General features: G+C 47.2%; 1 protein-coding gene across 3 annotated transcripts; it reads right to left on the bottom strand.

The window, feature by feature from the left end:
* Positions 1–1,086: 1,086 nt before the first annotated feature.
* MOB3A (MOB kinase activator 3A) lies at positions 1,087–25,798 on the bottom strand. Of its 3 annotated transcripts, none has more exons than XM_054013470.1 (4): positions 25,713–25,798; positions 10,028–10,597; positions 4,185–4,387; positions 1,087–3,089 (listed from the first exon to the last, which is right to left on the bottom strand). In XM_054013470.1, exons 2-4 carry the CDS (start codon positions 10,443–10,445, stop codon positions 3,060–3,062), a joined length of 651 nt encoding a protein of 216 aa, XP_053869445.1. In that variant the 5' UTR covers positions 10,446–10,597; positions 25,713–25,798; the 3' UTR covers positions 1,087–3,059. The 3 variants fall into 3 exon arrangements, with proteins under 3 accessions (XP_053869445.1, XP_053869447.1, XP_053869446.1); XM_054013472.1 differs by having other exon boundaries at positions 10,028–10,592; positions 25,713–25,786; XM_054013471.1 differs by lacking the exon at positions 25,713–25,798 and adding an exon at positions 23,834–23,946.
* Positions 25,799–27,618: the final 1,820 nt, after the last annotated feature.

Below are 27,618 nucleotides of genomic sequence, written 5' to 3' on the forward strand. Positions count from 1 at the left end.
CACATAGCGGATGGTTCTCTGAGATCCCCTCTCCAATAGACTAAATACTGAAGAGGTGCGCTCGAAGGCCAACTCCCACAGAAGTTGATAAAGGTGCTGAGGCCCCTGTAGGATCAAATCCCTGATTTTTCACAGCTCCGACTGACTCATTGAAGTTATGGGTCTTCAGCACCTCTGAAAAGCCAGGCCCCACAGACCTGAAGCTGGGAGTGGGTGGGTGAAGGAGCTAGGTACAGTCCAAGGGCCAGTCTGAGCTGTATTGACTCATTTTCCTTTGACTGCTGCAGGACCATAATGCTGAACTGGGGGGGGGGGGGGGGGGGAGGGCTCTAGTCATCCACCCACACCAGTAGTTCAGTCTGTTCCACTCAGTGACCCCCCCATTGTATGAGAGAAAGGAGTAGTGGGAGCCAACCCCCACCTCCCCTATGAAACATGGTGTGATGCACAGAAACTTGTTCATGCCCTCCCGTTTGAGAGCCCCTGAACTAGGGAGAGAGCAGCACAAGCAAGTTTTAAATGGCCATGCGCTCCACCCCCCCCGCCAAAATAGGAAATATATCCGCATAAGTTGGGTGCAGCCCCTCAGGCTCCTGGCAGGTTGATAATGCAGTCCTAAGTATCTGTTTGGGCCACCCATTTTTCCAGAACTATTAGAGCAGAGGAAGGATGGCCCAGTGGTTAGGGCATTAGGCTAGTACTTTCAAGACCTGTGTTCGATTCCTTCCTCCAACCCATAATTCCTTGTGTGATCTTGGGCAACTGAGGCACAGTGACTTGCCCATCTGTATAACAGGGATGATCGCGCTGCCTCCCTGGAAAATACATTACTAAGGGCGAGGTGCTTAGATAGTAACAGGGGCCAAGTGATGGTTTTTAGAAGCTCCAGAAAACAGCAGCCACCCTACCCACCTACACTGTGCTCGCTCTGGTAACATTTCAAGATTGCTTTTTACAGATTCAGACTAACACGGCTACCCCTCTGATACATTTCAAGATTATTTCTTGATACAACACTTTTTTTTTGGTAGTCTGTACAAAGAACTTCTAACAGGGAGAAGCTGTTAGCAACCAGCACCCAACACATAAATACAACATAATTTATTGTGTCTGTTTCACAGAAGGATAGTGGTATGTGTTAGAAACAGTGTCCAGGACATAGTACGAGACGTGACTCACATAAAGTACAAACACTCAGACCACAGGACTGTTTCCTTAGAGGAAAGTGGCTAATGGTAGCAACTTGCTCCCTGCTTGCAAAAAACAAAACAAAACTTTTTTTCCCCACCCACCCCCATCCCACCCTTCACCCAAATCCAAGGCAGTCCCTCCTTTATCACACAGAGAAATCAGTGTGATAAAGTCTCTGCATTAGGAAGTTACAGGCCGAAGTTAAACTCCCCCAGGCAGTACGCAAGCCAGAGGACTGTGGCTCCGCACTAGAGACTTTGTCTATTAAGGTAGACGGCCGGAAGAAAGGGAGTGGGAAATGGTGTTCAGGAAGAGAAGGTGGAGGGCGTAGGACACTTACAGAAGTTAAAGAGGGCCAAGCCAGGACCAGTTAATGAAGTCCAGGACAGTGCGACATCTGCAAAGATCCCACAGCCTCACTAGCACTACGATTTGTCTTGGGATAGTGGGGGGGACTAAACAAGTGATTTGGTCTCTGGAGTGGCAGAACTTGGCTTCTCTTTGATACTCAAGCTGAAACGGACAGAGGACTTCCATCGCCGGGTGGAGATACATCTCACACAGTTCTGCAGCAACTCGCAGTCCAGGGGCCAAATGCAGTCACTCACCTATCCAATACGTAACACTCCCTCCCAACTAGCAGTCTTTGCTTGGCTCAAGATGGAGAACTGCACTCTGGGACCTGGAGGCCTCCTTACAGGAAAGAGTGACCTCACTTTGCTTCATTTTAATCAGATTAGCTCTAGACTTTGGGCTTCAAGAAAGTTGCCCAAGCAGCCCTTGGACAGGCTAAAAGTTGGTGTGCCTGGAAAAAACTTCGCTCGCTTCTGTCCTAGCAGCCTTCCGTGGCCTCACCCCTCATATCTCCTTTCAGTAGGAGAAGCAGAAGTATTTTAACTCCTCCTTCCCCCTTAAGCTCCGCCCTCTCATCAACAGAACCTACAACTAGGTGGAGAAAGACCGCTAGAAGTGGTAACAGGAAAGTCTAGTGAAATCTATCCAGGTATATTCGTGCCCCAGCATAGAGAGCATCCTAATATAGCAACTCTGCCCTTGACACAATGTGCTCTGAAAGGTGGAAGCCTTCGTATTCTCCTGCTTTAGAACTAGGAAGCAGGCATTCGTGAGCAATGACCTCAAAAGATTAGCAGAGGAATAAACAGAGTGAGATTAGCATCGATTTCCCCAAGCAGTGAAAGGTGTGGTCTAGCTGAGAAGTAGGAGAAAGGAACAGAAAACGTTTTCAGAGAGAAAGGTCTAATCATGGAGTGAAAGGCAGTTAGACACAAGGGCTGGAGAAGTGTGCAAGGAGCCACGTCTATGTGCACATTTAAGTTATAGTTCATTCTCAGCTAGTGGAATAGCTGCCCTACCAAAGCACTTCCTACCCTACCTTCAGGATGCAGGTAAGCCTTGCTCCCCCACAGCCAGTGCCATGCACTGCTACAGTCTCAAGACCAACTCCACGCCCTGGCTAGGTTGAAAGCAAGTCCATCTTAAAAAACACTTGAAGCAACAAAGTCTGCGGTCAGACTAGGTTTAGTTAGGGCCAGCCAACAAGGAGGCCAGTGAGATGAAACATCAGGTGGTTCTCTCATAATGCTCGTTCCCCCCTCTAAAAAAAACTGACGAAAAATGATGCGTTTCCATCTAGTGGCAAACAATTACAGAAATTACCATAAAAACTAGTTATCTAAGGCATCTTTAAAAAAATATTTCTGCAGTCTCCATTTTAAGTTGAAAGCTCAATAAAAATATATTTCTATGAAATGTCTCTGATCGTCCCTTGAGCGGCATCTCCGGTGCAGCGATGGGGTTCAGCAGTCCTGAGGAGGCTTGGCCTGGGTGAGGGCAGGAAGGTCCAGAGCTCAGTGGCACATCCGGGAGGTCATTTCCTTCTAGCAAAGGACACACAAGAGACAGGGAAGTTAGTGGTAAGAAGCACAATTCCCAGGCAAGGGACATTTCAGTAGGAAAGTCTCAAAGTTTGGAATGTTGTTTCCATAGCATTGTTAATTTAAAAAAAAAAAAAAGCAGTATTCCAGTTTGAACACTCACATGGGGAAGAAATTCAGTGTCACCTTTAACCTCTGCCCCCATATTCCTATTCACTGACAGGCAGGCGGCCTCCCCAGCTGCCCCATCAGATTAAAATCGGTCTGGCTGCATGCAGCTAGAGAATAACCATCACCCACCATTCCAGACTAATGCCAACACCTAGCACTTCTAGGGCACTTTGCATCCTCCATGCTCTTTATGAAGTTGGTGAGCATCACTGCGCTCATTTTACAGAAGGGGAAATAAAGGACAGGGAGGGGACAGAGGTGGTGATTTAGCCTGAGCGCACACGCACTCCAAGTCCCACAGCTAGTCACTGACAACTGGGACTAGGACCAAGGGCTCATGACTCCGTGACCCGCATCCTACCCCCCTGCCTTTCTGGGTCATGCACAGCGATGTGCTGGCTACACAGTGATAAGGCTGTGTAGGTAGATCCTTGGAATTCAATTGCAGCTTTGCTAGCAGGGGTGCACAGCTCATTGCAGTGTGCAGCACCCGGACTGAGGAACAGCAGCCATTGACCAGACAATGGGGAGTGGTGGCAGTGGTGGGGCAACAGACAAGATGGCAGCCTGAAGCACAAGGCGGTTACCAGGCAGAATCTACAAACGTGGCAGCTTCCCTCTCCGTGGGTGTAATGGCCCTGCTCAGCCGCATGAGGTACCCTGGGATCTGGGCCAGAATAAAAGAGGGCAGGGTAAGAACAGGTTTTTGAGCTGTAATGGGGGCGGGGGGGGGGAGGGGGGGGGGGAACGGAATAGGTACCACAGGATTGCAGTCACCCTCTTCAGCGCTCAGAATCTCTCCAACTGAATCCAATGTTTGGCTTTGGTATTCAGTGGACAGGGACTGGGAGTCCGAATCCCAGAGTTCTGTTTGAGACGCACCACTCTGTGGCCATTCATCGCTATAATCCAGCCAAATTCACTCACCAGAGGTTCTAGCTCCTTGGTGTCTATTAGATTGAACTCTTTCACAAAATAGTAAAAGTGCTTGTAGCAGGTGTTCACGTGGGCCTCTGACCCCATATGGGTGATCCTGTCAAAATGGTGGATGTAGACGTGAACAAAGACCCGGAAGAGCCTGGACAGAATCTTCTTCACTACCTGAAGGAAGTTCTTGGGGAACGGAGTACCTGCAAGAAGAACATACGAGCACCATGATTTATTGAAATGCACTTTCCCCAGGACTATGGTGCCATGCAGTCTTCCTAAAGCATGAAAAGAAACAGTCCAGTGTGTACTGAAGTGATGCAAGAACAGTTTCCTCTGGGGTAATTCACAGACTGCATTCCCTCCAAGTTTTGGACCAATTTTTCCAAAGTTAATGCTATTAACCTATGCTATTGGGTCCTGTATTAATTGAGAGACCTGAATACAAACTGGATTAGTGCACATATAGATTTCCATCTGCAGTTTCAATTTGATATGGTTTCCCTCAGTTCCTGTTGGGACATTTTTACAAAAATTATGCAAGACATTAGACCACCATGCTCCACTCTAGAAGTGGCTGCATCCTGGGAGGAGTGGCTCCTATATATAGTTTAGTAAATTTGACAAACCCTTTGGGATCCTTCAGGTTAATAGGAGTTAAAATTAAGATAATACTACGCTCAGTCATTTATAGGCCCCTGTTCACATTCGACATTTTGTTTGTGTGTCTTTCATTCGAACAGCTACATTTGCAATCTGCAATACAGTAGAGTTTGATAAGCTGCTCTTTCTAGTAATTACAAAACAACTTGAGTTTAAAGTCTACTTGCTTATCCACATGCAAGGAGGAGGTAAGAGGTGAAGGGTATTCGTTAAATACCCTTCTTCCCCTGCTCCCAAGAGCTCTGCATGAAATTAATTTTCAGTCTGTGTTCAGTTAGTGAAGCTGGCATTATAAGCATAGCTAGAAAACTCTAAACAAGACAGAGAACTCCTTTGATGATGTAAGCGTCCCCCCCTCCAAATGAAACAGATGTTCCAGCAATCACTCAGTCCAAAAGAGGTCCTTGCTGAAGAACTGTAACTAAAGGGACCACACCCCAGAACTTCCTGTGGTTACCCAGATGAACACACAGCAAGGATTTTGACAACTGATACAGGTACTGTTGTAGATTGGGGGTGGTTTACTGTCTTAATCTCTTCCCCAATGTCACCACATTTAAGTATTGTTGTTGTGTGTGTGCAGATGGGGTCTGAGTAATGGTGGACACTTTCTGCACACAATCAGATTGAGCCGTTTCATTAGCGCTTTGAGAAGGATGAGTATCTTGGCATTCTCTAGATACACTGAAGTAGTGCAGGAGTGGCTGGGATCCGGTGGGATCTCAAGTGGATAACCAGCTCCTTCTCCCCTATCCCATTTGTTAGTTGGTCTCCCACACAAACACCCAGGCAGCCCTCATCTGGTTCTGCTTCATTTGGCAGAACCTTGACCTGTGTTGCCTGTCCAGACAGGGCAAACAGGTTTCATTACCAAATCAGGAACTAGGACAAAGGGTCACGGGACTATTATTGTTCCTTCCTTGTGCAACATCCCCTCTCCTCCAGTGTCCACTGCTTGAGTCCCCACCCCCAACCCAGACCTTACATCCCCCAGTCTATCCCTGAACTGAATGGAGTTGCCTTAGGGCAGTGGTTTTCAAACTTTTTTTCTGGCGACCCAGTTGAAGAAATGTTTTTATGCCCGCAACCAAACGAAGCTGGGGATGAGGGGTTTGGGGTGTGGGACAGGCTGGAGGCTGCGGGGTGGGGCGGGGAATGAGGGGTTCAGGTTGTGGGAGGAGGTTCTGGGCTGGGGCAGGGGATTGGGGTGCAGGCTCTGGGGTGGGGCTAGGGATGAGGGGTTTGGGGTATCGGAGGGAGCTCCAGGTTTAGGGGAGGCTCAGGGCTGGATCAGGGGATTGGGGCAAAAAGTTGGGGCACAGGCTTACCTCGGGCGTCTCCCAGTCAGCAGCCCAGGCGTTAGAAGTCCCATTGGCGGTGCTGCCTGACTACGGCAGGCCAGTTCCTACCTGTTCTGACACTGTGGAGCGCCCTGGAAGCGGCCAGCGGCAGGTCCGGCTCCTAGGTGGAGGCTCACAAGCGGCTCCGCACGGCTCTCGCCCGCAGGCACCACCCCTCCAGCTCCCATTGGCTGGTTCCTGGTGAATGGGAGAGCGGAACCAGCGCTTGGGGCAGGGGCTGCGTGCAGAGCCCTATGGCCCCCCCGCCTAGGAGCTGGACCTGCTGCCCGGGGCGCAGTGCAGTGTCGGAACAGGTAGGGACTAGCCTGCCTTAGCCAGGCAGCATCGCCAATGGGACTTTTAACATCCCGGTCGGTGGTGCTGACCAGAGCCGCTGCGACCCAGCGCCTTCCATTCCACGACCCAGCACTGGGTCGCGACCCGCAGTTTGAAAACCACTGCCTTAGGGCTTTGCTTGAAAGACCACCTGGGGTCATTCAGAGCAGCAGAAGACTGACCCTATGCCAAAAGCTAAGCAAACCTCTGCGGCAGCAGTGCTAACTCAAGGAGCAAGGGCTGAATCACACTTGTCCAAGAGGCCCTGTATTCAGGCCCAGACTACAGCTAAGAAAAAGCACTGCTGAGAGAGGTTTCAAAAAGGTCCAGTATTTCACAAGCTGCAAGAGACGGAGACAAAAGCTTTATACCATACCAGAGAGAGGCTGGAGTCTCAGCTCTCCATGGGTATAAAGCATTAAGCCAACACTTGAAAGGCTAAATTTAGGAGCAGAGCATCTGCAATTCTCATGGACTACAAGGGGAACCGTGGGCCGTCAACACTGCTGAAAGTCAGCCCACTCCTTTAGATGCACAAATATAGCTTCATGAGCCTATTTTTGGGCACCCAAGTTTGGACATTTTGGGCTCCAAAACTGTTTACACCAAGGCCACGTTACACTCCTTTGGCAGCATAAGAGGGACATAGGTTACCATTACACACACTCTACGGCCTCTTGACGCTGCCAGAGTGGTGTCAAGGAGCCTTCTTAGTACAAATGAGAATCAGGCCCCCTGGCCTTCGTTTTTAAGCAACGGGAGGTTGAAAGATGTCAGATCTGGAAATAAAATAAGAGGCGCGTCATTCTGATCACAAAACTCCTGAACCACCCAACCAGCCACACATCTGCAGGCAAAGCAGAGCGCAGCCAATAAGATGTGTCTTGCACCAGAGTATGAAGTCAGTAAGTGCAGGCACTGATGGGCTGCTCTAGGGAGCAAAAAGCATCACTGCTTGGAGCCCTAGGCTGAAAACACCCTGCATGACCAATCCCAAAGGCTTGGGTCTGTTGTCAAAAACATCTCAGTTGTTGCAATGGTCCATAAGGAGAGAGAAGAATCCCTCAGGTGACCAAGTCCCAGGCCAGGTATGAATCGGAATCAACACCTTGAACTGCAGCCAGAAGCAAGTGTAGTTCACAGAGCATGGACGTGATGTGCTCATCACTCAGATCTGCTCCACTAAGCTGATGGGCCACCACATTCTGTGCTGTGCTTCCGAATGATCCTGAAGTACAGCAGGCAAACCTGGATTACCGCAGCACAGTCTACATGAGAGGGCCAGGGCACAACTCTAGTTAATCACAAATGTGGGGGAAGAGAGCTATAAGCTACTAAGGAATCCAGGAGCACTCAGGGGTCCACGTAGCCCAAGATTGCAAACCCCTTCTGCAAGTCTTGGACCTCTTCCTTCACTAGATGGGACAGTGATAAATTTTGCAAGTGGTTTTCCTCTGTCAACCACCACCTCCACCTTCTCAACCAGGTGTCAGTCAGAATGGATGAATTTTTAAATTCTGTTATCTCAACCTGACAGTACTAAAAATACTTTGGTAGAATGAGTAAGATTTTCCAAGAGCCATGAATCCCATTCACAGAAATTGACCTTGAGGGAGCCAACCCAGAACCTTCAGCAACAAAAATACAAGCCCCTGCCTACCTGAGCTAAAGAATAAACTTTTAGTAGTAAGTTGCAGGCCATTACCATCGAGACTAGCCATGGAGGCACAATCACATGGACTAAATCCAGGTGTTGCACAGGCACCGGTCCTAAACTACTGTTCAGAATGAAAGATCAAGTCCAGCAGCCCAACCTCTGCAGAGCAGAGTGACTCCTCCCGTGCTCACAGCAGCCACATAATCTCGGATGTGCCATTTGAGTTTTGCAAGAGCCCCCTCTGATTTGGAGTGCTTCGCCTGAAACAATTTAGGCCTAATTTTCCAGAAGTACTAAGCATCCACCACTCTAACCAAAATCTATGATAACCGCGGGTACTTGGCACTTCTTTAACAAAAGAGTTAGGCCCAACCGTGTCTCAGGCTGGGCACGAAGGTATCCAAAATCAGCAGTCACTTTCATAGAATGTCAGGGTTGGAAGGGACCTCAGGAGGTCATCTAGTCCAACTCCCTGCTCAAAGCAGGACCAATTCCCAAAAGTTGCCAGTCAGTACTAGAGGAAGCAGTTCACCTACCATCTCAAGGATCTGTGCAGCAGTGATATCCAATGCCATAAACTAGTGGTTTTCAACCTTTTCTCATTTGCAGACCCCTAAAAAAATTCAAATGGAGGGGGAGACCCCTTTGGAAATCTTAGAGTCTGTAGACCCGCCCAGAGGTCCGTGAACCACAGGCTGAAAACCACTGTCATAAACAAGTGCCTACTGGAAAAGGAACAGGGGACTAGAAAGGGCAAGAGTCAGTACTGGTGGATAAAAGTCGATTTTTCTGAAAAAGAAATCGGATATTTTTTATTTTGTTGTTTAAATTAGAATACGTTTTTCTTTTTAAAAAATAAACTCGTTTAAAATGAAATCTGAATTTAATAGAAAATATGTTAAGGCCTAAACTTATCATCATCTCTTAACACATTTAAATAAAAAATAAATATGTTGAATCCATGAGCCTCTATGACAAACTCCGAGTTAAAAGCTGCTTTTCTATATAAAGAAAGAAGATGGTGAAACTTTTGAGGTCGTTTTATCAACATGGCACAACAGGTCATGTGCTGTATTAAGAGCTTGACCCTGTGGAGGACCCAGGCCTGTGCCACTGGGTGCAAGGGACTGGCAAAGTCATCACAGGGATTGGGACCCAGCTTCTGACTCCAGGAGACACTATGTGCATCTCATCAGGATCATCCACTGAGCCACCAGAGGGGTGGGGTGTCTCATACTTCTATTTTATAGCTTCTCCCTACCTGAGCTCAGTTCTCAAATTATTAATATTTATGACTCCACCCAGCATGGAAACTTCCTCTCCAGCTCATGAAAAAACACTAAAATTCATGTATCCAAAACATTTAAGGTAGTTTTGTTTAATAAAAAATAAATATTCTATGCCATTTGGTGTGTTTAATTAAATTCCCATTATCATCCTAGTGCAGCTTGACACAAATCGTCACCAATAAGTTGATTATATTGTCAATAAACAATACATCATTCACCATTTTCTAAAATACTAAAACTGTACAATTAATAAGAATTAAGCTATATAAATGCTTAAATAAATATAGAGAGTTATAGTGTACCCTCCTAGGTAGCAAAAAGACGTTCCAAATCTAGTGTAAAGGCTCTCGATTTACAACTAAATACGTTTTAATGGTTATATCAACCAATGAGGATGCACCACTCTTTAGAAAATAAAGGAAGTACCAATGGAAAAGTTCCTTAACACTGATTATTTAACTCAAGGTTTTCCGTTTGGTGTTGTAAATTGCCCTGATTTAAATCAATTGATCTTGTGTCAGTCCAATTAATTTCCCCACAAGTCAGACCTGAACTTACCAACATTGGTGGGGAAAATGTCCTCATTGTTGATCTGCACCTCAATCCAGTCCATCAAGAGGTTCAAGTACTTGGGAGCAGACAGGGCAGTGGGTTTCCGGTACTTGTGCTCGTCCTGCCATCTGTACTCGTACTTGGGTCCCCCAGACATGATCGGACAGGACTGTTCCGTGCAATAATCACTGATGGTGCCGTAGATCAGATTGATGCGATTGAAGAAGTCCACCACGTGCACCGCCACCCAGTCATTCTGTTCCTCACCAGATGGCAGCTGGACGGCCAGCTTCAAGTCCAGCCCTGCATTGAGAGAGGCTTGAGCCCTCTTGTGCAGCTCAAACCGCTGAGTCCCAGGTTCAAACTTGCGTTTGGGCCGAAAGGTTTTGTCCTTATTGAACACTTGCTTTAAAGGGTTGGACATTTTTCTTTTTTTCCTCCTCTCTTTCACAAGTCTTCAGTGACGACAGCTAGAGACACACAGCGGCTGGACAGTTTCCAATGGCAAGGTCGTAACGGCCTCTATCTTCACAGAAATATCTCTGAGCGCCTCTGGTTCTCCAAGTACCTTCTGATCTGCAACACAGAGAATTTACAGTAGTTAGAGGGGCAGCTTTTTCAACAAGAGACTTTGTTCAGAAGGAGTGAATTTGTTTGAATGCCTTAGTGGGAAGGTTTGGACATACACCTCAAACTCATAGAACTGAAACGAACACCAAATATGCTTCGTTTCCCCTCCTCTTTCCTCTTAGGACTAGATTTCTTTAAGGGAAGTGCACAAGGTAGAAGAGTGAGGGTCAAGTTCTCAAAGAGGTTCCTCATTCAGCCTCTGTCACTGTAGGGAAAGTGTTGCAGACCCAGGTCACTGACTTCTACACAAAACATTAAGTGAGAGAAGGTTTATACCCAGTTTGCCAAGTTATTGTGGGTGAAGAAGCAGATTATTACTGTTATTACTACTACAAGACACCAAGACTCTACCACTATGGTACCAAGGTAGCTACATTGTTTTATGAAAGCATTCAGAAACTGGCACAGCATTATTTTGCTACTAGGCAGAAATGAGTAAAATATTACCCACAACAGCTGTGTCCATGGACTCATAGCAGGGAGATTGGTTTCAGGCTGGATCCTCAACAAAGGCTAGATTCTAACACCCTTAAAGACATGGGGGAGTAACTTACTCCAGAAGCGGTCTCATTAAAAATCACTGGGACTACTCTCTACATGAGCTAGGGTATCCGAATCTGACCCTGAATGACAGGATTCCTCTTGTGAAACAGACACGTGATTTTGGGTGTTGTAATGAGGAAAGTGCTGACCAGCCCAACAAAGACAGGCCATTTTAAGTCAGCCTGCAACAGAAGCATTGCGTAGCTCCACAGTGGTTCTTGGAGACATTAGTCATCTGAGGAGAGCTGGCTGCTCGTATGGTGCTGGCGCATCTGCTACACTGCATTAAGGAGAATGAAGAACACATCAAACACTTTCCTAATGTTACTTTCCCATGTAAGCAATGGCCATCATTGCCAGAGTTTTTTCCGGTTGTGCAATGGGAGGAGAAATGGCCCCGAGACACTATTAAGACGTGTTTCACACTCCAAAAATACAGGAGAACCCCATGGCTAACAACCCATATTGCCAGCAATCCAACAGCCATGAAGTTCAGTTCTGGAGCCATGCCACATGTTCACAAAGTCACTCCAACGAGAGAGGAAAGGGCGGGGTGCCCACATCCACCCACCCACCCACATTTTTGAGCTGGGACCCACTCAAAATTCCAGGCAGGTTCATTGAGAGATTCACTCATGATGAAGTGAGCCTGGGCCAGTTTGGAGATGAACCCAAGTGAAGCTCTGCGCTTTTGACCAAATTTTGCCTTGGGGAATGTGTACCCTGCACAAACCAATACTGAGAGATATTTGCATGAACCCCTGAAGCTACTGATATTTGCTTGACTAATTTAAGACCAACAGTGAAGGGCCAAGGAGATAGGGGAAAAAATAAGTTTAAGATGCATTTGATCACACAGAGAAAATTTTTGAAAGTCATAACAAGAGGGGACGCTGACAGCAAAATGCAGTGCGACAGTAGCTATGGTTAGCAAGAGCCGAGTCATACCCTCACCACATCCTGCAACAAAACGCTTCACTGCTTCTATGAAGCGGAAACACAAGGGGCTGTGCCCATTCAACTTAGATGCACTATTGATCTCACATATTCTTCTGTAACATATCCAAAACAAAGGCAAAAAAAAAAACCTAACAATGTAAAGGGCAGGTTCACGGTCTGAAGCCACTTCCAGGAGGAAATCAGCTCCAGAAAAATGGTAGCATGCGCTATTTCCTCACTTTGGAGTCTCAAAGGAAAGCTGTAGTACTGCATGAGTATTAACTGCATATTCCTTTGGTTCTGGGCTCCAGCCAAACACTAAAAAGAGGCCTTTGATTGTTCTCACTCTGCTCTCATTTACCTTGTCTTTACACCACAGTAATCCCATTGACTTCAGTCAAGACACTCAGTTATGCTGGTATTACGTGTAATGGGCCTTTTTATTTACTTCCCGTTTTTGCTGGCAAGTAGTTAAAGGCGACACGCAGGTCTCTGCTCATTACCAGTACAGCAGGGGGCATGGCAGGAGAGGACTGAAATGCACTACCAAAACCTTGTGGAGAAGCACTCTCAAGGCCTGCCCACACTTTGCCAGGGGAGTGGACACTAAGAATTTTCCAAGAGAAATTTTCACAAGGTGATTCGTAAAAGCCAACCCAGACCTACAAAGAGGGAGTTTTCACAGCTGAGGAACTAGTTAGCAAAAAAAGAACCCAACTATTTTTTTTAAATAGGCAGCATTACTTGGTAACTAAGCGCATCTATGTTTCAGGTTTTGATTTGGTTTTTAAAGGGGATGTAAAACTTGTGAAAGTTCCAGGAGTCACCTCCCTGGAAACTGAAGCCCTCTAAACTGCCAAGACGTTCAAGTGTGGGGGTGGTATGTGATGCAGCCGTGTCCAATGGAAAGGGACCAAGAATGCCAAACGGTCAAACGATGGCAATGACTTTTGGTCAAATCTAACCTGGGCTGGATGACAGCCAGTGACCGAAGAGTAAGGTTTGGTCTCCTCCAATCTCTTAAGACATCTGTGCACCTGGCTTATATTTTTATATATAAGCCAAGTTTTAACTCTCACTTTTCCTGTGTCCAGAGTTTGAAGAAGTGCCTCCTTTTCTCTGTGGAATCACTAGCATCCTTAACAAGTAATATACAGCCAGATCTTCCACTGGTGCAAATCAGCATACCTCCATTGACCATATCCCCCAATTTACACCAACTAGGGATCTGGCCCTATAATTTCTAAGGCTAGCACCGGAGCACGGTGAACAGCATTCAAGGATGTTGCATTATATTAGCACTGCAATTTTCTTTCCCCAAATAGTTTCCTCTTACGAATCATGTGCAATAGGAAGACTACCTGATAAACTTGCTGCTGTGATCAGCTGCACATTAAGTAAAATTAGCAGCAGCCTTAAGAGTTTAAGATATTTGCAAAATGGAAACTTCAGCCAAAGTACAACAGGATGCAATGCATTCAGCTATGGTTTTGATGTGTAACTTGGTTAAGAAAAATGCAGCTATGGGCAATATCTGGCTCTGGAAAATGTAAGACACACAGGTTCTGTGGCTGACCAAAGCAGCATCTGACATGAGTGAAAGATGATGTAAAATGGTGATCACAAGTTTTTCTCCTTCCACCCTCCCCCCACAAGTCACAGCTCAAACAGCAATAAAACACAGAACAGAAAGGAAAGATCACTAGGGGGATAGGATTTGTGCAAGGGTGACTTGCAATTCAGCGGAAGCTATGATTGGCAAGTAGCAGAAAGTATGGTTTGTGTTGCTTTTTTCCCCCAGCTTCTTTTTCATCCAAAGGTTACTCCCACCCAGAAGTCCACACCACCCGCTATCAAGTAGGAGCATCCCCATTAGTCTCACAAGAGCACGTTAGTAACACAGCAACTTCTTGCACCATGGAGGACAAAACAAAGCTCTAACTTCTCTCTCTGGAGGAATAGTCCTGCCTTTATGTCCAGGGATACGAGATGAGCTCCAGGAGGATGGTGGGTTACAGTTATAAAACAAACTCAAACAAACGAGCAATGAACGATGGGAGAAAATGAATCTCCCCAAAACCTTGAGAACTATTACATAATCTTCAACCAATGTCAGGTGCTGCTTTGGTCAGCCACAGAATCTGTAGGTCTTCTATTTTCTCAGAGCCAGATATTTATAGCGAAAGGGGAGGTGTGGGGAGAGATTTAAAAGACTCGATGCCATAGGGATGAGGAAAAGCACTTGTTAAAAAATGTTAGGCCCAATTTTCTTCTCACGTATGCAGTGGAAGTCAGGAGTCACTTCACTTAAGTCAGTGGAGTTACATGGGGATAAAGTTAATATGAGAGGATAACTTTCAGTACTGCCTTATTCTAAAATATGTTTCCAACAGAGAAATGCAAAGCATATTTCACTAGTTTTCCATTACTTCTTTCCCTGTCATTTTTCCAAGCTAGACAAGAGCGTGTTTGTGTGGCAAACAGTCACCATTTGCTGTTGATTTAAGAACATAAGAATGGTCAGACCAAGGGTCCATCTAGTCCAGTATCCTGTCTTCTGACAGTGGCCAGTGCCAGGTGCCCCAGAGGGAACGAACAGAACAGGTAATCATCAAGTGATTCATCCCCTGTTGCTCATTCCAGCTTCTGGCAAACAGAGGCTAGGGACACCATCCCTGCCCATCCTGGCTAATAGCCATTGATGGACCTATCCTCCAGGAATTTATCTAGTTCTTTTTTTAACCCTGGCCTTGTCTTGGCCTTCACAACATCCTCTGGCAAGGAGTTCCACAGGTTGACTGTGTGCTGGGTGAAGAAATACTTCCTTTTATTTGTTTTAAACCTGCTGCCTATTAATTTCATTTGGTGACCCTTAGTTCTTGTGTTATGAGAAGTAGTAAACAACACTTCCTTATCTACTTTCTCTATACCGGTCATGATTTTATAGACCTCAATCATATCTCCCCTTAGCTGTCTCTTTTCCAAGCTGAAAAGTCCCAGTCTTATTAATCTCTCCTCATACGGAAGCCGTTCCATATCCCTAATAATTTTTGTTGCCCTTTTCTGAACCTTTTCCAATTCCAATATATCTTTTTTGAGATGGGGCAACCACATCTGCACGCAGTATTCAAGATGTGGGCGTACCATGGATTTATATAGAGGCAACATGATATTTTCTGTCCTGTTATCTATCCCTTTCTCAATTATTCCCAACATTCTGTTCGCTTTTTTGACTGCCACTGCACATGGAGTGGATGTTTTCAGAGAACTATCCACAATGACTCCAAGATCTCTTTCTTCAGTAGTAACAGCTAATTTAGACCCCATCATTTTATATGTATAGTTGGGATTATGCTTTCCAATGTGCATTACTTTGCATTTATCAACATTAAATTTCATCTGCCATTTTGTTGCCCAGTCACCCAGTTTTGAGAGATCCTTTTGTAGCTCTTCACAGTCTGCCTGGGTCTTAACTATCTTGAGTAATTTTGTATCATGGACTGTCACCATGACAGTCATCCCACATCTGAACACACGGACTACACTGTAAAAAAAATACCTCTTCCATTTTAAAAAGGGAATGAGGTATCTCTAGCCAATCTCTCCCCACCAAGAAAACTCAGGTTTCAGAGTAGCAGCCGTGTTAGTCTGTATCGGTAAAAAGAACAGGAGTACTTGTGGCACCTTAGAGACTAACAAATTTATTAGAGCATAAGCTTTCGTGGGCTACAGCCCACTTCTTCGGATGCAAGAAAACTCAGGAAGTTATTCCCTCTCCCCCACAATCCTCTTTCAGGAAACCTACGTGTACACAGAGATGACTTCTCTGCGTGGATTCTTTATTTCCTTCAGTTCCTGAAACCCCGTCCGGAGTGACAGCAGTACCATTTCCAACCCTCACACCATTCCCACACAGGATTTACTTTAGGGTTTTAACAAGTGCCAGAATAAATGCAATCAACAGATTAAAACCAGCAGGTTCTGCATTTCCCGGCTCCTCAAATTATACGGCCTGGGATAGTTTGTTGTGCCTGCTGAAAAAACCTTATACCAGTATTCCTAAAGGCCAAAGTTTAAAGCTTCTTCATTTAAAAGAAGTATTTCATGTGGTCTCCGTAGTGCCAGCTAGATTGCGGGTTGCAGATAGGGAGGGGTCAGAAACATATGCGGCCACTTCCTTGCCAAGTGACCTGACAGTTTAGGCAGCTCACATCCTGCTGCCTTACTCATTTGAAAACCCTGCAAGTAAATCCTGGTGAGTAATACATTTACGGTACACGTTTCCTTTTACAGAAGCTCCTCCACTGTACTAAGAAACAATAATATTGTAGGATTTATTTTAACATTTACACACGGATGCTTCTGATCATTCTACCGCATTGTGGTAAATTTCCTACCCAGGCAAACCAAGACCTGATTTTTCACAGCTCTTCCAGGCAGAAGGAAGTCAAAACACTGTTTTGTTCCACTGAGGCAGAAGGAAGTCAAAACACTGTCTGCAAAGCTGCACTGATCCTGGTAGTGAATGAACAAAAATACACACAAAAAAGCGTGTCGTGGCAATTTAAAAAAAAAGGGGAAAAAGGTATTTCAGGGTAGACAATAATTGGTAGAAGGAGAGAGATTTTCAAATATTTTAAAGTTAGAACAAGAGGAAGCTTGAAAAGGTCACTGGTAGTTTTAGTCAGATGCCAAACTAGACAGCAAGGCCAACATTTCCAAGAGTGGCCAGGGGCACTGGATGTCCAATTTGACAAACCCTGGGCTTGATTTTCCAGAGGCGCTGAGCACTCAACTCCAGATACGTCAATAAGAGCTGTCACTGCTCGGTACTTCTAGTAAACTGACCCAAGGAGATTGTAGTCCGGCACCTAAGAACTGAGGCATCTTTTTCTTTTCTTTTTTTTTTTAAACATCATTCTCTCTCTCTCACCCACGCACATACACCCATCAGCCATTTTTTAAAAATGTAACCCAATTAATACTTTCTGCACAAAGACACTGGTTTCTGTGATAGTCTGCTCAAGGGATAAAATATCTGCCTCATTTCTCCACTATATGAGTATGCTGAGCAGAGAGGAAGTCCCTAAACTGCTCTTTGGAATGGGTTTAAAATAAAATAAAACGTACACACATGCAAAATTAGCATAACCATAAGGACGCACTTGAAAGAAACACACAAACACACAGTAGGAAACCGTCACAAAATGAAGAGCACACCAGATGAGTGGGAATGTCAAAATTGCCAGGCAGAAAGCGTGTAAAAATTGTGATGTCTGACCATTCACAGCTCTTCTTGAACGACCTCTGCCTAGATCAATTTCCTGTCTGGCAGGGATTCAGATACTTTTAACTGGAGATCTCCAGCATTTCCCTATAAGACTGCACAGCCTGCTTTTGTTTCTATTTTAGTAAAAACATTCATGTGGCATATCCAAATTCTTTTTAAAAAGACGGTCCTAATATTATATTGGCAGTAATCTTTAAGACATTAACACAAACCATGTCTTTCCGTTCCAAGGCAGCATCGAGATACTAACAGCAGTTTACAGACACATTGCTAATGCATGTAAGAGCTAGGGAGGTTCTCACTGGTAGCCTTGTACCATCCCAGACGTTACTGCTTTCAGTTTCCTCATGTATCTTGCTGGAGACAATCCAAAGTATCTGCTCTGAAGGGCAAAAGAGCACTAGGTACATTAAAAAATAAAAGTTTTGGAGAGCTTTTGAAATAGAGTTAAGCTGAAAACACACAGCAGAATTTCTACCTGTATAACCCCTGCTGATCCCAGCCCGGATGCATACGTCTAACAAGACAGCGTTTATGCCTTCGTTCAATGGGACAACTTCCTAGGTTTTCCTTTCATTGATCTGGTTTCTGAGAGGCATTAATGACAAATATAATGAAGCCATTTTGAAAAACAGATCTCTAATCATCAGTTCTAAGGATTAAACAAATGCCCTTTCATAATCAGTCCAGAATAAGTTTCAGGAATGTACTACTTGTCTCCCCCCACACCCCTTTGCAATGTGAATACAGCGATTTAAATCTGAGCAATGTTGTCTTGGACATTTCTAAGCAAGAACTCATGCGAGCCACATGCTTATTCTGGGATTTCCAAGGAAGAGCCTTGGTCAAGATCAGGGCAGTCCATTTTCATGCCTTTAAACCACAAGAATGCAGAACTGATCCAGCTGAACACAAGAGGAAGTAGTACCATATCGCATAAAATAATCCTACTGCGCTTTGTGTTTTTCTTCCCCCATGAAAGGCGACCAAATAACAATGTATTCAAACTATTTTTTAAAATCTATTTAGTTTTGGTATTAGCAAGGGGAAGGGGGAAAACGTCAGACCTGACAAATTCACCCATAGAGGGGCTAGGAGGACGTCTAATAACTGACACGCCCCGCGTCGGAGCCGCACACTGTAGCAAAGAGCAACGGCTTCAGAAAACCCACATCAGAAGAATAAATGCAATTTATCAGCATTTAGATCTAGCATGAACGGACAGTAGGAATCCCATCCAATAATAATTTGGCATTAAGCTATCACACATGGGGGAGAAGAGACAAGATAGTTCATGGGACGGTAATGAGACAGCACAGCCATTCAATTCTAAATTCCTGGCTTGAATCTAGACCAGGCTGACAGTAATCAAAGCAATTACAATCTGATGTATGTTGAGGGGTCTATGTGAAATGAGCTGGGTGAGGTCTCAGCTCAGTTATTAGTACAACAAATTCACATCACAGAAGAAAGGTTAAGGACTGAATGGTCCATGGAGACTGGACTGTCAGGTGTGAAGGCTAGACTATCCTCTTGCCACAGCATAAAGCAGGGGTGGGCAAACTACGGCCCGTGGGCCGGATCTGGCTCACGAGCTCCCGCTGTGGAGTGGGATCTGGAGCTTGCCCCGCTCCGGCGCTCCAGCCAGGGAGCAGGGTCGGGGGCGCCCCTAGAAGCAGCGACATGTCCCTCCCTCTGGCTCCTACGCATAGGGGCAGCCAGGGGGCTCCGCTCCGCCTGCTGCCCCTGCCCCAAGCGTTGCGCCCGCAGCGCCCGTTGGCCGGGAACCACGGCCAATGGGAGCTGCAGGAGCGGCGCCTGCGGATGGGGCAGCGTGCAGCAGAACCGTCTGGCTACACCTCCACAAAGGAGCTAGATGGGGGACATGCTGCTGCTTCTGGCAGCTGCTTGAGGTAAGCACCGCTCAGGGCATGCACCCCCAGCCACCCCATTCCCCAACCCCCTGCCCCAGCCCTGATCCCCCTCCTGCCCTCCGAACCCTCGGTCCCAGCCCAGAGCACCCTCCTGCACCCCAAACCCCTCATCCTCAGCCCCACCCCAGAGCCCGCACCCCCAGCCAGAGCCCTCACCCCCTCCCGCACCCCAACCCCAATTTCATGAGCATTCATGGCCCACCACACAATTTCTATACTCAGATATGGCCCTTGGACCAAAAAGTTTGCCCACCCCTGGCATAAGGGGAAGCCTGTACTTCCACCACTCAGGCTGTCCCCCTCCAGTGGTGGATAAAGAAAGTATTTCAGTCTCCCGGGTGTTCAATTTGGTGACCCAAGATGATCTAGGTGCCACAGGATGAGCCATATTTTGGGCCTTTAGGGGAAGATTTTTCAAAAGGCACAGAAGGACTTAAAATGTACCTTTGAAAGTCTCCCCCTAAAATCACAAAGTTATGATTGCTCACGCTGCAACTGTTATTTATTTAGAGCCAAGTAGAAAGAGGATTTTTTTAAAGTGGCCTTTGCTTCCTTTAGATATACACAGAAGTCCCTCGCTGAGGCTTTTGGGAGGTATAACTCCCTGTATGTGCTCTGTGCACAGTAACACAAGTGACTGGGACATGACTGCATGTGAAGGCAGAGCTGATTGGCTTCTAGCTTCATAGATGCGGAATAAAACTGACAAGCTGGTTCAGGACTCCAGAAGCTATTCTAGCTTCACTGTGTAGACATGTATTTCTAGGGCAAGTTGCAGCAGGCAGGTGACTTCCCGTACCATAAGAATGATTTTTTTTTTTCCTCGCCAAAGTATGACGACACGGTTTTTCAAAAAGTTCTGTGCAGCAACAATGCCTCTTGTTCTCCTTCAGCCTGGCTTAGTCCCTGACTGAAGGGACTTAAGAGGCAAGAAAAAAAATGACAGTTCAAACTCCGACAAGTCCATGCTGTGAGCAGCCCATCTATTCCTGGCAATATGAACCACTCTGCACTGTCCTTGCAAAATAGTATTTTAGGGAAACAGCAAAGTAGTATCTACCTAATAGATTTTCTTCTTCTTCTAACTTGGCTGACACTTCTCCAGTGTAAAATTCTCATGCTAAACTGGTCTAATCAACACAATGCTTCAGATTATGTTGCGAGCCGGACTATATTACAAGTTCAAACATTGTGAATGTCAATGGGCTGGAACCAGGGTTATGGGAAATTCTACAAGGGTTTCCTTAGCACACACCAGGCTCAGAATGAAAGGCTGGCTTTGAGCCCCACCCATCGCACTCTCTCCTGCGTTCATAGAATGCTTTTGATGCTAGAGCAGTAGGGTTCACGTCTCCGTAACAGAGAGTTGTGAAGCCAGCCCTTCTCCTTCCCCTTTAGACCTAGGTGTGGCAGTGATCATATATGCATTAGCCCCGTGGCTTTCAACCTGTAGTCCACAGACCCCTGGGGTATGCAGACTATGTCTAAGATTTCAAATGGGGTTCCCACTGCCATTTGAAATTTTTTTAGGGGTCCGCAAATGAAAAAAAGGTTGAAAACCACGGCATTAACCTTTCTCATCTGCCTGGTGACAAGGAACAGGCCTTAAGGAGATCTCAGGCTTTGCAGAAGTGAAGAGCTGTCCACATCAGAAGATTTTTCTACCACACAGTTTGACATGAAAAAAGTCCCCCAAAACAGCAGCACCAACGGGAAACTTTTTGTGAAATTTCCTAGTGTAAACAAGGCCACAGTAGATCACATGTTGTTTTCTGCTTATGGGAGAAGCTACATTTTTGTGACTGATGCTCCATTGCCTCACATCTAGGGCCCAATTCCCACTTGTTTTATTCCTGCATTTGTAGGGTGACCAGACAGCAAGTGTGAAAAATCGGGACGGGGTGGGGGGGTGGGATAATAGGCGCCTATATAAGAAAGTCCCAAAAAACAGGAAAGAGTCTGGTGGCACCTGTCTTTGTTGTTTTTGTAGATTTAGGGTACGTCTTCACTTACCGGAGGGTCCGGCGGCAGGCAATCGATATTCTGGGATCGATTTATCGCGTCTGGTTAAGACGCGATAAATTGATCCCGGATCGATCCCGGAAGTGCTCGCCGTCGACGCCGGTACTCCAACTCGGCGAGAGGAGTACGCGGCATCGACGGGGGAGCCTTCCTGCCGCGTCTGGACCCGCGGTAAGTTCGGACAAAGGTACTTCGAATTCAGCTACGTTATTAACGTAGCTGAATTTGCGTACCTTAGTCCGAAGTGGGGGCTTAGTGGGGACCAAGCCACAGACTAACACGGCTACCCCGATACTTGACACCAAAAAACAGGATTGTCCCTATAAAACCGGGACATCTGGTCACCCTGTGCATTTGGAATAGAGAAGAATTAAAGGTGTCTTTCAGACATCTTGCACTCCATGTGTTCTAAAGCCAGATGGGTCTTGCCCAACTCTGATTAAGTCAGAGCAGTTTTGGGGCAGCTGCCCTAGGGGGAAAAATAGCCACAGTACAGCACACTCCAGCCACAAACGCCCCACTCTACCCCTCTCTATCAGGGGCTAGATGCAGGGATGATGTAGAGCCCTTATGCCAACTCTACTCCAGCCAGGGAGGCTATCTGCACAGGAGGTATTCTCGGGGCCCTCTTTATGCTGCCAGAGTGGTGTAAAAGGACTTTAGGGCATGTCTACATTAAGGAAGTTTGCCAATGTATAGGGTGACCAGATGTCCCGTTTTTAAAGGGAGAGTCCCATTTTGGGGGGACTTTTTCTTATAGAGGCGCGTTATTACCCCCCACCCCGTCCTGTTTTTTCACAGTTGCTGTCTGGTCACCCTACCAATGTACAGTGTTGTTAGACCACTGCAAACCTCTCATGTAAATGCTCTGCACTTGTGCAAAGTCGGGCTTACAGTCGTGTAAATTAAGCAATAACAGTGTAAGCCCTGCCTTGGTAAGATGGGTGCAGCACAGCCTAGTGATGCATGTCTGCATTGGGGATTCACACCATTTTGACTAATTTGATTTAGTGTTTTGGGCACATCATCACTGGCAACGTAAATGCAGCCGCGCTTTAACATGGCTTGTGCAGTCATGGCAGAGTGCTCTAAAAAACCTGCCTCCACGAGGGGCGTAGCTCCCAGCGCTGGTGCACTGTCCACACTGGCGCGTTACAGCGCTGAAACTTGCTGCTCTGGGGGGGGGGGGTGGTGTTTTTTCACACCCCTGAGCAAGAAAGTTGCAGTGCTGTAAAGTTCCAGTGTAGACAAGCCCTTACTGTAGACAAGCCCTGAGGGTAACTGAGAATCCAGCACCTACTGCGGTCACGTATATCTTTGCAAAGCAAGTATAAGGAACCACTATTCCAGTTTGGCTGCCTTTTACACACGCTTTGCACCGGTATAAGGAGCTGTGCAAGGCAGTGGAGACTCAGGCCTCTTATCTCCAGTCCGTAGGCTCAGAAGCCGGAGTAACAGCATGATTTCCAAAACACTCAACTTAAGTTGTGTGCCCCTCTGCTGCAACTCTGAAGACTTAACTATGCATCCCTTTGCAAAGTAGAAAGCGCTCTTATGGTCTCCATTGTGTCTGTTCTTTCTAATGGATTAACAGGCACATTGTCCCCACAACACGCCCTAATCCACCTCAGACACGTTAAGAGAAATCAAATTCAACCAAGAGTCCGTTATCATTTCCATCATGAACAAGGTGATTCTTTTAGCACAGCAGCAGCTCCAGCAGGAGGTTCAGACACACACAACTGAAAACAAAAGCCACAGATGTCCCATGGAGACAGAGTTATCTAGAGAACTGAAGGTAAACACCCAGAGATGCATTCTTTAGTGAAAGCATTAGCTGGATATCAGGAATTTCTAAAATAATCTCCTAAACCTCCAACAAAACTGGTGATGAATTCACCAATTACCCATTACAGCTGCATTTATGGCACAAGTATCACAAAATGCATCACTGTCTTCTGAGAAAATTAATCTTCTTGAACTTCTGGGAGTTATTTTCAGGAGTACAGAACTTGGGATCATTGCAGAGATGGATACAGCTATAGACAGGAGTGTGTGCTTCCACCACTAACAGGAAGAACTTTTTTCTCTGTATACTGTTGCCATAGAAATCTCTGGCTTGATTAATGGAGAAGTTTTTCTATAGTTACAAGATAGTGGCTATATCAGCACAAATTTCTTTTAAACGGAGCAAGCCAGGCAAACACAAGTTTCTGTGTGGTACTCCACATCCATTCTAGCATTTATTCTGAATATTGGGGGATAAGCTCTAGGTCAGAAGGGAGGAAGCAATGTCAGGGAGTCAAATGGGCTCCAGAAAGCATCTGGAAAAGATACTTCAGTACTACTAGATAGCACAAGCCAGTCAGGGAACAAGTTTATGACAGACATCACAAGCAGGGAGCGAGGATTCCAAGTTCTATTCCCAACTCTGGCAAGCAGTCAGTCACTTACGGTATGATTTCCAAGTGCGACGGAATGGCTTCCTGTTCAGATCTGCTTACTGGTATTATGCCTGGATCTGGACACAGCTTTTCAGTGCAAGCCAAGAATCACCAGCTGGGATGGGAGCCCAACCCAAGTACAAAGGAGGCAGATCCCAAACCAATTTGGCAGGAATTTAGACTTGGCACTTTTTTATTACTTTAAAGGTGCGCAACTCCTCACAGCAAAGTAGGCTGATGTATTTGCTTTCTGTTTTATTAATCTACTAAGATATGGTGTTTACACTAGTATCGAAGAAACTGGTTAATAAACAAGATAGAGCCTGAAACTTGCACACAGAAGAAGAAAGATCGGGTACAGCAACTAGCTCCATCATAAAGAAAAACAGATGGTCAGGGGAATTTTATCTTGCAATAAAAATCCCCCTTGCTCTGAAACTTGGCAGAGAAGACATCACAGCCCGGAATGAGACTTTTCAAAAACATTTCCTCCTTCACCCCTATTCAAGAGAAAGGCAACAGAGTGTGCCTTGTTCCAAATTTCTTTGCTGGACAGTGGAGGACACCTCCCCAGCCCTGCAAGCTTTGAGGTACACACCCTTTAGCCTAAAGATCCCATACTACATCCAGCAAAAATTTTCTTTGGAGGTGGTTAATACCTGCCTCTAAGTTAGCAGAAGCAATCACTTCCGGTCACATGTACACTAGGAGTGCTTTACTGGTATAGCTAAACCAGTATACTATACTGGCAAAGCACTCCTATCGTAGACACGGCTTATCCTGGCAAAACTGTGCTTTTCCTGGTGTAACCACATCTATACTAGGGGCTTCTGCTCACACAGCTATGTAGGTGACGGATCACACTTCTTTGTACACCTAATTGACACAGCTGTGCGGGCAGAAGCCCCTAGGGTACATTTGGCTCTCAATGCCTCCAGCCACAGTTGGCTCAAACAGGGAGAAGACCTAACTTCAGTGCATTTACCCTCTGCTTTCTTCTTACCCCTACTGCTACTTAGTCTCCAGGTACCTGCGTGCAGATGGGTATTATTCACCCTCCCCCACCCACTTCCCCAAGACAGGGCAGTGATACAGCCCGCCCCGCCCACTTCCCTTTCCTGACAGACCTGTGGGCCAGAGCCTATACTTGTTCCCCAAGGGGGGGGGAGGGACAGGGGTGGAGGTTGCTCAAAGTTCAAACACTGGCAGCTCTTGGCTATCCCCCCCCACACCCATCCCCACTAATGAAGTCCCAGCAGAGCAACCCCAACCTATCTTGGGCCACACTGACCCCCTGGGGGCTTTGCACACAGAGGAGTTAAATCCTTCCCCAGCCACCAGGACTCCCCTGCTTCCCCCTTTCTAACCTCCTCACCCCCCATTACCTTCCAGCCCCCCCAGTACCCACCCAGTCCCTTCTCCCCAGCCCCCCATAGCCTCCCTCCAGACCCCTTCCAGTCCCTTCTCCCCAGCCCCCCATCACCCCCCCCAGTTCCTTCTCCCCAGCCCTCCATCAGCCCCCCCATCAGCCCCCTCCCAGTCCCTTCTCCCCAGCCCCCCATAGCCTCCCTCCAGACCCCTTCCAGTTCCTTCTCCCCAGCCCCCCATCACCCCCCCCAGTTCCTTCTCCCCAGCCCCCCATCACCCCCCCCAGTTCCTTCTCCCCAGCCCCCCATCACCCCCCCCAGTTCCTTCTCCCCAGCCCCCCATCACCCCCCAGACTCCTCTCCCCAGCCCCCAGACACCCCGCCAGTTCCTTCTCCCCAGCCCCCCCATCAGCCCCCTCTGCCGGGTTCCCCCTTTCAGCCCCCAGGAGGACCCCCCCGCTCAGATGTCCACTCCGCGCCTCCACTCAGCCCCCCATTATCCCTCCGCCGAGCGCCCCCCACCTGTGCCCGGCGGAGGGGTCACGTGCCGCGCTCTCACTCCGGCTCCGGGAACTTTCCGGCGATCTCCGCGGCGCGCACAACTCCACTGCCGGCCTCCCCGCGCCCCGCCGGACCTACTTCCTCTTAAAGGGCCCGGGACACGCGCCGCTCACCTCCCCGCCCGCGGGCTCCGCCCACGGCTGCTCCCGGGGCGTGGAGCCCGGGCGGGCAGCCCCCTCTGCTGGGCCGCTGGGCGGGTCCCCCTTGCCTGTGCCCCCCCACTCCCCTCCCCCCATGCAGCCCCCTGTGCCCGGACCCCCTCCCAGCCAAGCTGGGTAATGGCCCTTTGGGGTAGGGGGACACCCCCGAGCTGGCCCGAGGCCTCCCCCCATGTGGGGCCAACCCAAGCCCTCCCTGCCTCCCACCCACCCTGGGCCAGGCCAGGGTCCCCTCCCCCCGGGGCCCAGAGCCAGCCCCCTGCCACCCCGCACCCCCACGTGGGGCCACCCGAGGTCCCCCTCTCTCCCCTGCATGTGGGGCAGGTCGGCAGGCCTGAGCCGCTCTCCCTAGCCCTTCCTCCAGCACAGGGCTTGCATTGAAACTTGCCCCCCTCCCCTGCACATTCCTCCGCGCCCCGTTAGGGGTCCCACCCCACATTTGTCCCCTTTGCGCTTGTCACCTGATGATCAGTTGGCATGATGAGCAAACGGGACAAATGCCCAGTTTTGTCAAAAAAGTCGGGACGTCCAGGACAGGGCCTAAAAAAGGGACTGTCCCAGCCAAAACGGGACGTATGGTTACCCTGCCTGGGGGTGAAATCACGTCACAGAACATTGCTGCGTTGCAAAGGGGTGCAATCGCCTCACCGTTCTGATTGAGGACGACGTAGCATGAAACCCTTGCCATGCCGGGTGGCCCTGCACCAACGCAACATCGTGACACTGTCACTGCTGTGCCTGGGCCCGCGGATAAACTCACCAAGGTGGCAACTGGAGGAAAGAATCCAAGCAGCTCCTATGTTCATTCGAAATCCCTAACTGCACTGCTAAGCCAGGAGGAGAAGGGGGGTGTGTGTAAAATGTTAGGAGATTTTTCAACATTGTTTCACAGGAGATCATATACAATCTCAAAGGACTCAGTGAAGATCCTGGTCCAGGTTCTAATTTAGCTGTAAACCTGATGACTCCAGTGCATTGGGATTTGCACCAGTGTCACTGAAATCTGAAGGAGTCTGGTGGCACCTTAAAGACTAACAGATTTATTTGGGCATAAGCTTTCGTGAGTAAAAACCTCACTTCTTCGGATGCATCCGAAGAAGTGAGGTTTTTACTCACGAAAGCTTATGCCCAAATAAATCTGTTAGTCTTTAAGGTGCCACCAGACTCCTTGTTGTTTTTGTAGATACAGACTAACACGGCTACCCCCTGATACTGAAATCTGAATATGTTCTTGTCTACACTAGGAAGGGTTTGCCAATATAGCTATTCCCCAGTGTAACTATACTGACAAACTCGCCTAGTAAAGATGCAGCTTCTACCAGCAAAAGAGTTCTTTTGCTTATACCGTTCCCTAGATGTAATAAAGTATTCCAGCAAACAGACTTTTTTGCCAGTATAACTATGCCTACATTGGGGCTTTAGTTGGCATAGCTATGTCCGTTAGCGGTGTGATTTTTTCACACTCTTAACCGAAATAACTATTGCTGGCAAAATTTCTAAATGCAGACCAGGCCCCTGTCCTTCTAAGACCTTGTCTACTCACAAAAATTGTACCACTTAACTATATAAGTCTAGTTAAAGCAGTACATCTGAGATTCTGTTTCATGATTAGGAACTACTTTGGGTTCTGAACAAAGTACAGTAACACCATAAACCTACCTTCTACCAGGACATCCAAGGAGTAACATGTCCCAGTGGCTAGACTCTAT

Source organism: Malaclemys terrapin, chromosome 24, assembly GCF_027887155.1.
Source record: "Malaclemys terrapin pileata isolate rMalTer1 chromosome 24, rMalTer1.hap1, whole genome shotgun sequence".
NCBI classification, from domain to species: domain Eukaryota; kingdom Metazoa; phylum Chordata; order Testudines; family Emydidae; genus Malaclemys; species Malaclemys terrapin.

Bases quoted from the DNA above. Each gene is read 5' to 3' on its own strand.
- MOB3A (XM_054013470.1), bottom strand. From the start codon at position 10,445: ATGTCCAACCCTTTAAAGCAAGTGTTCAATAAGGACAAAACCTTTCGG. The intron at 4,388-10,027 runs GTAAGTTCAGGT...TTCTTCTTGCAG, and splicing joins CATTTTCCCCACCAATGTTG to GTACTCCGTTCCCCAAGAAC. The intron at 3,090-4,184 runs GTGAGTGAATTT...GTCCTTTGCTAG, and splicing joins CCAAGGAGCTAGAACCTCTG to AAGGAAATGACCTCCCGGAT.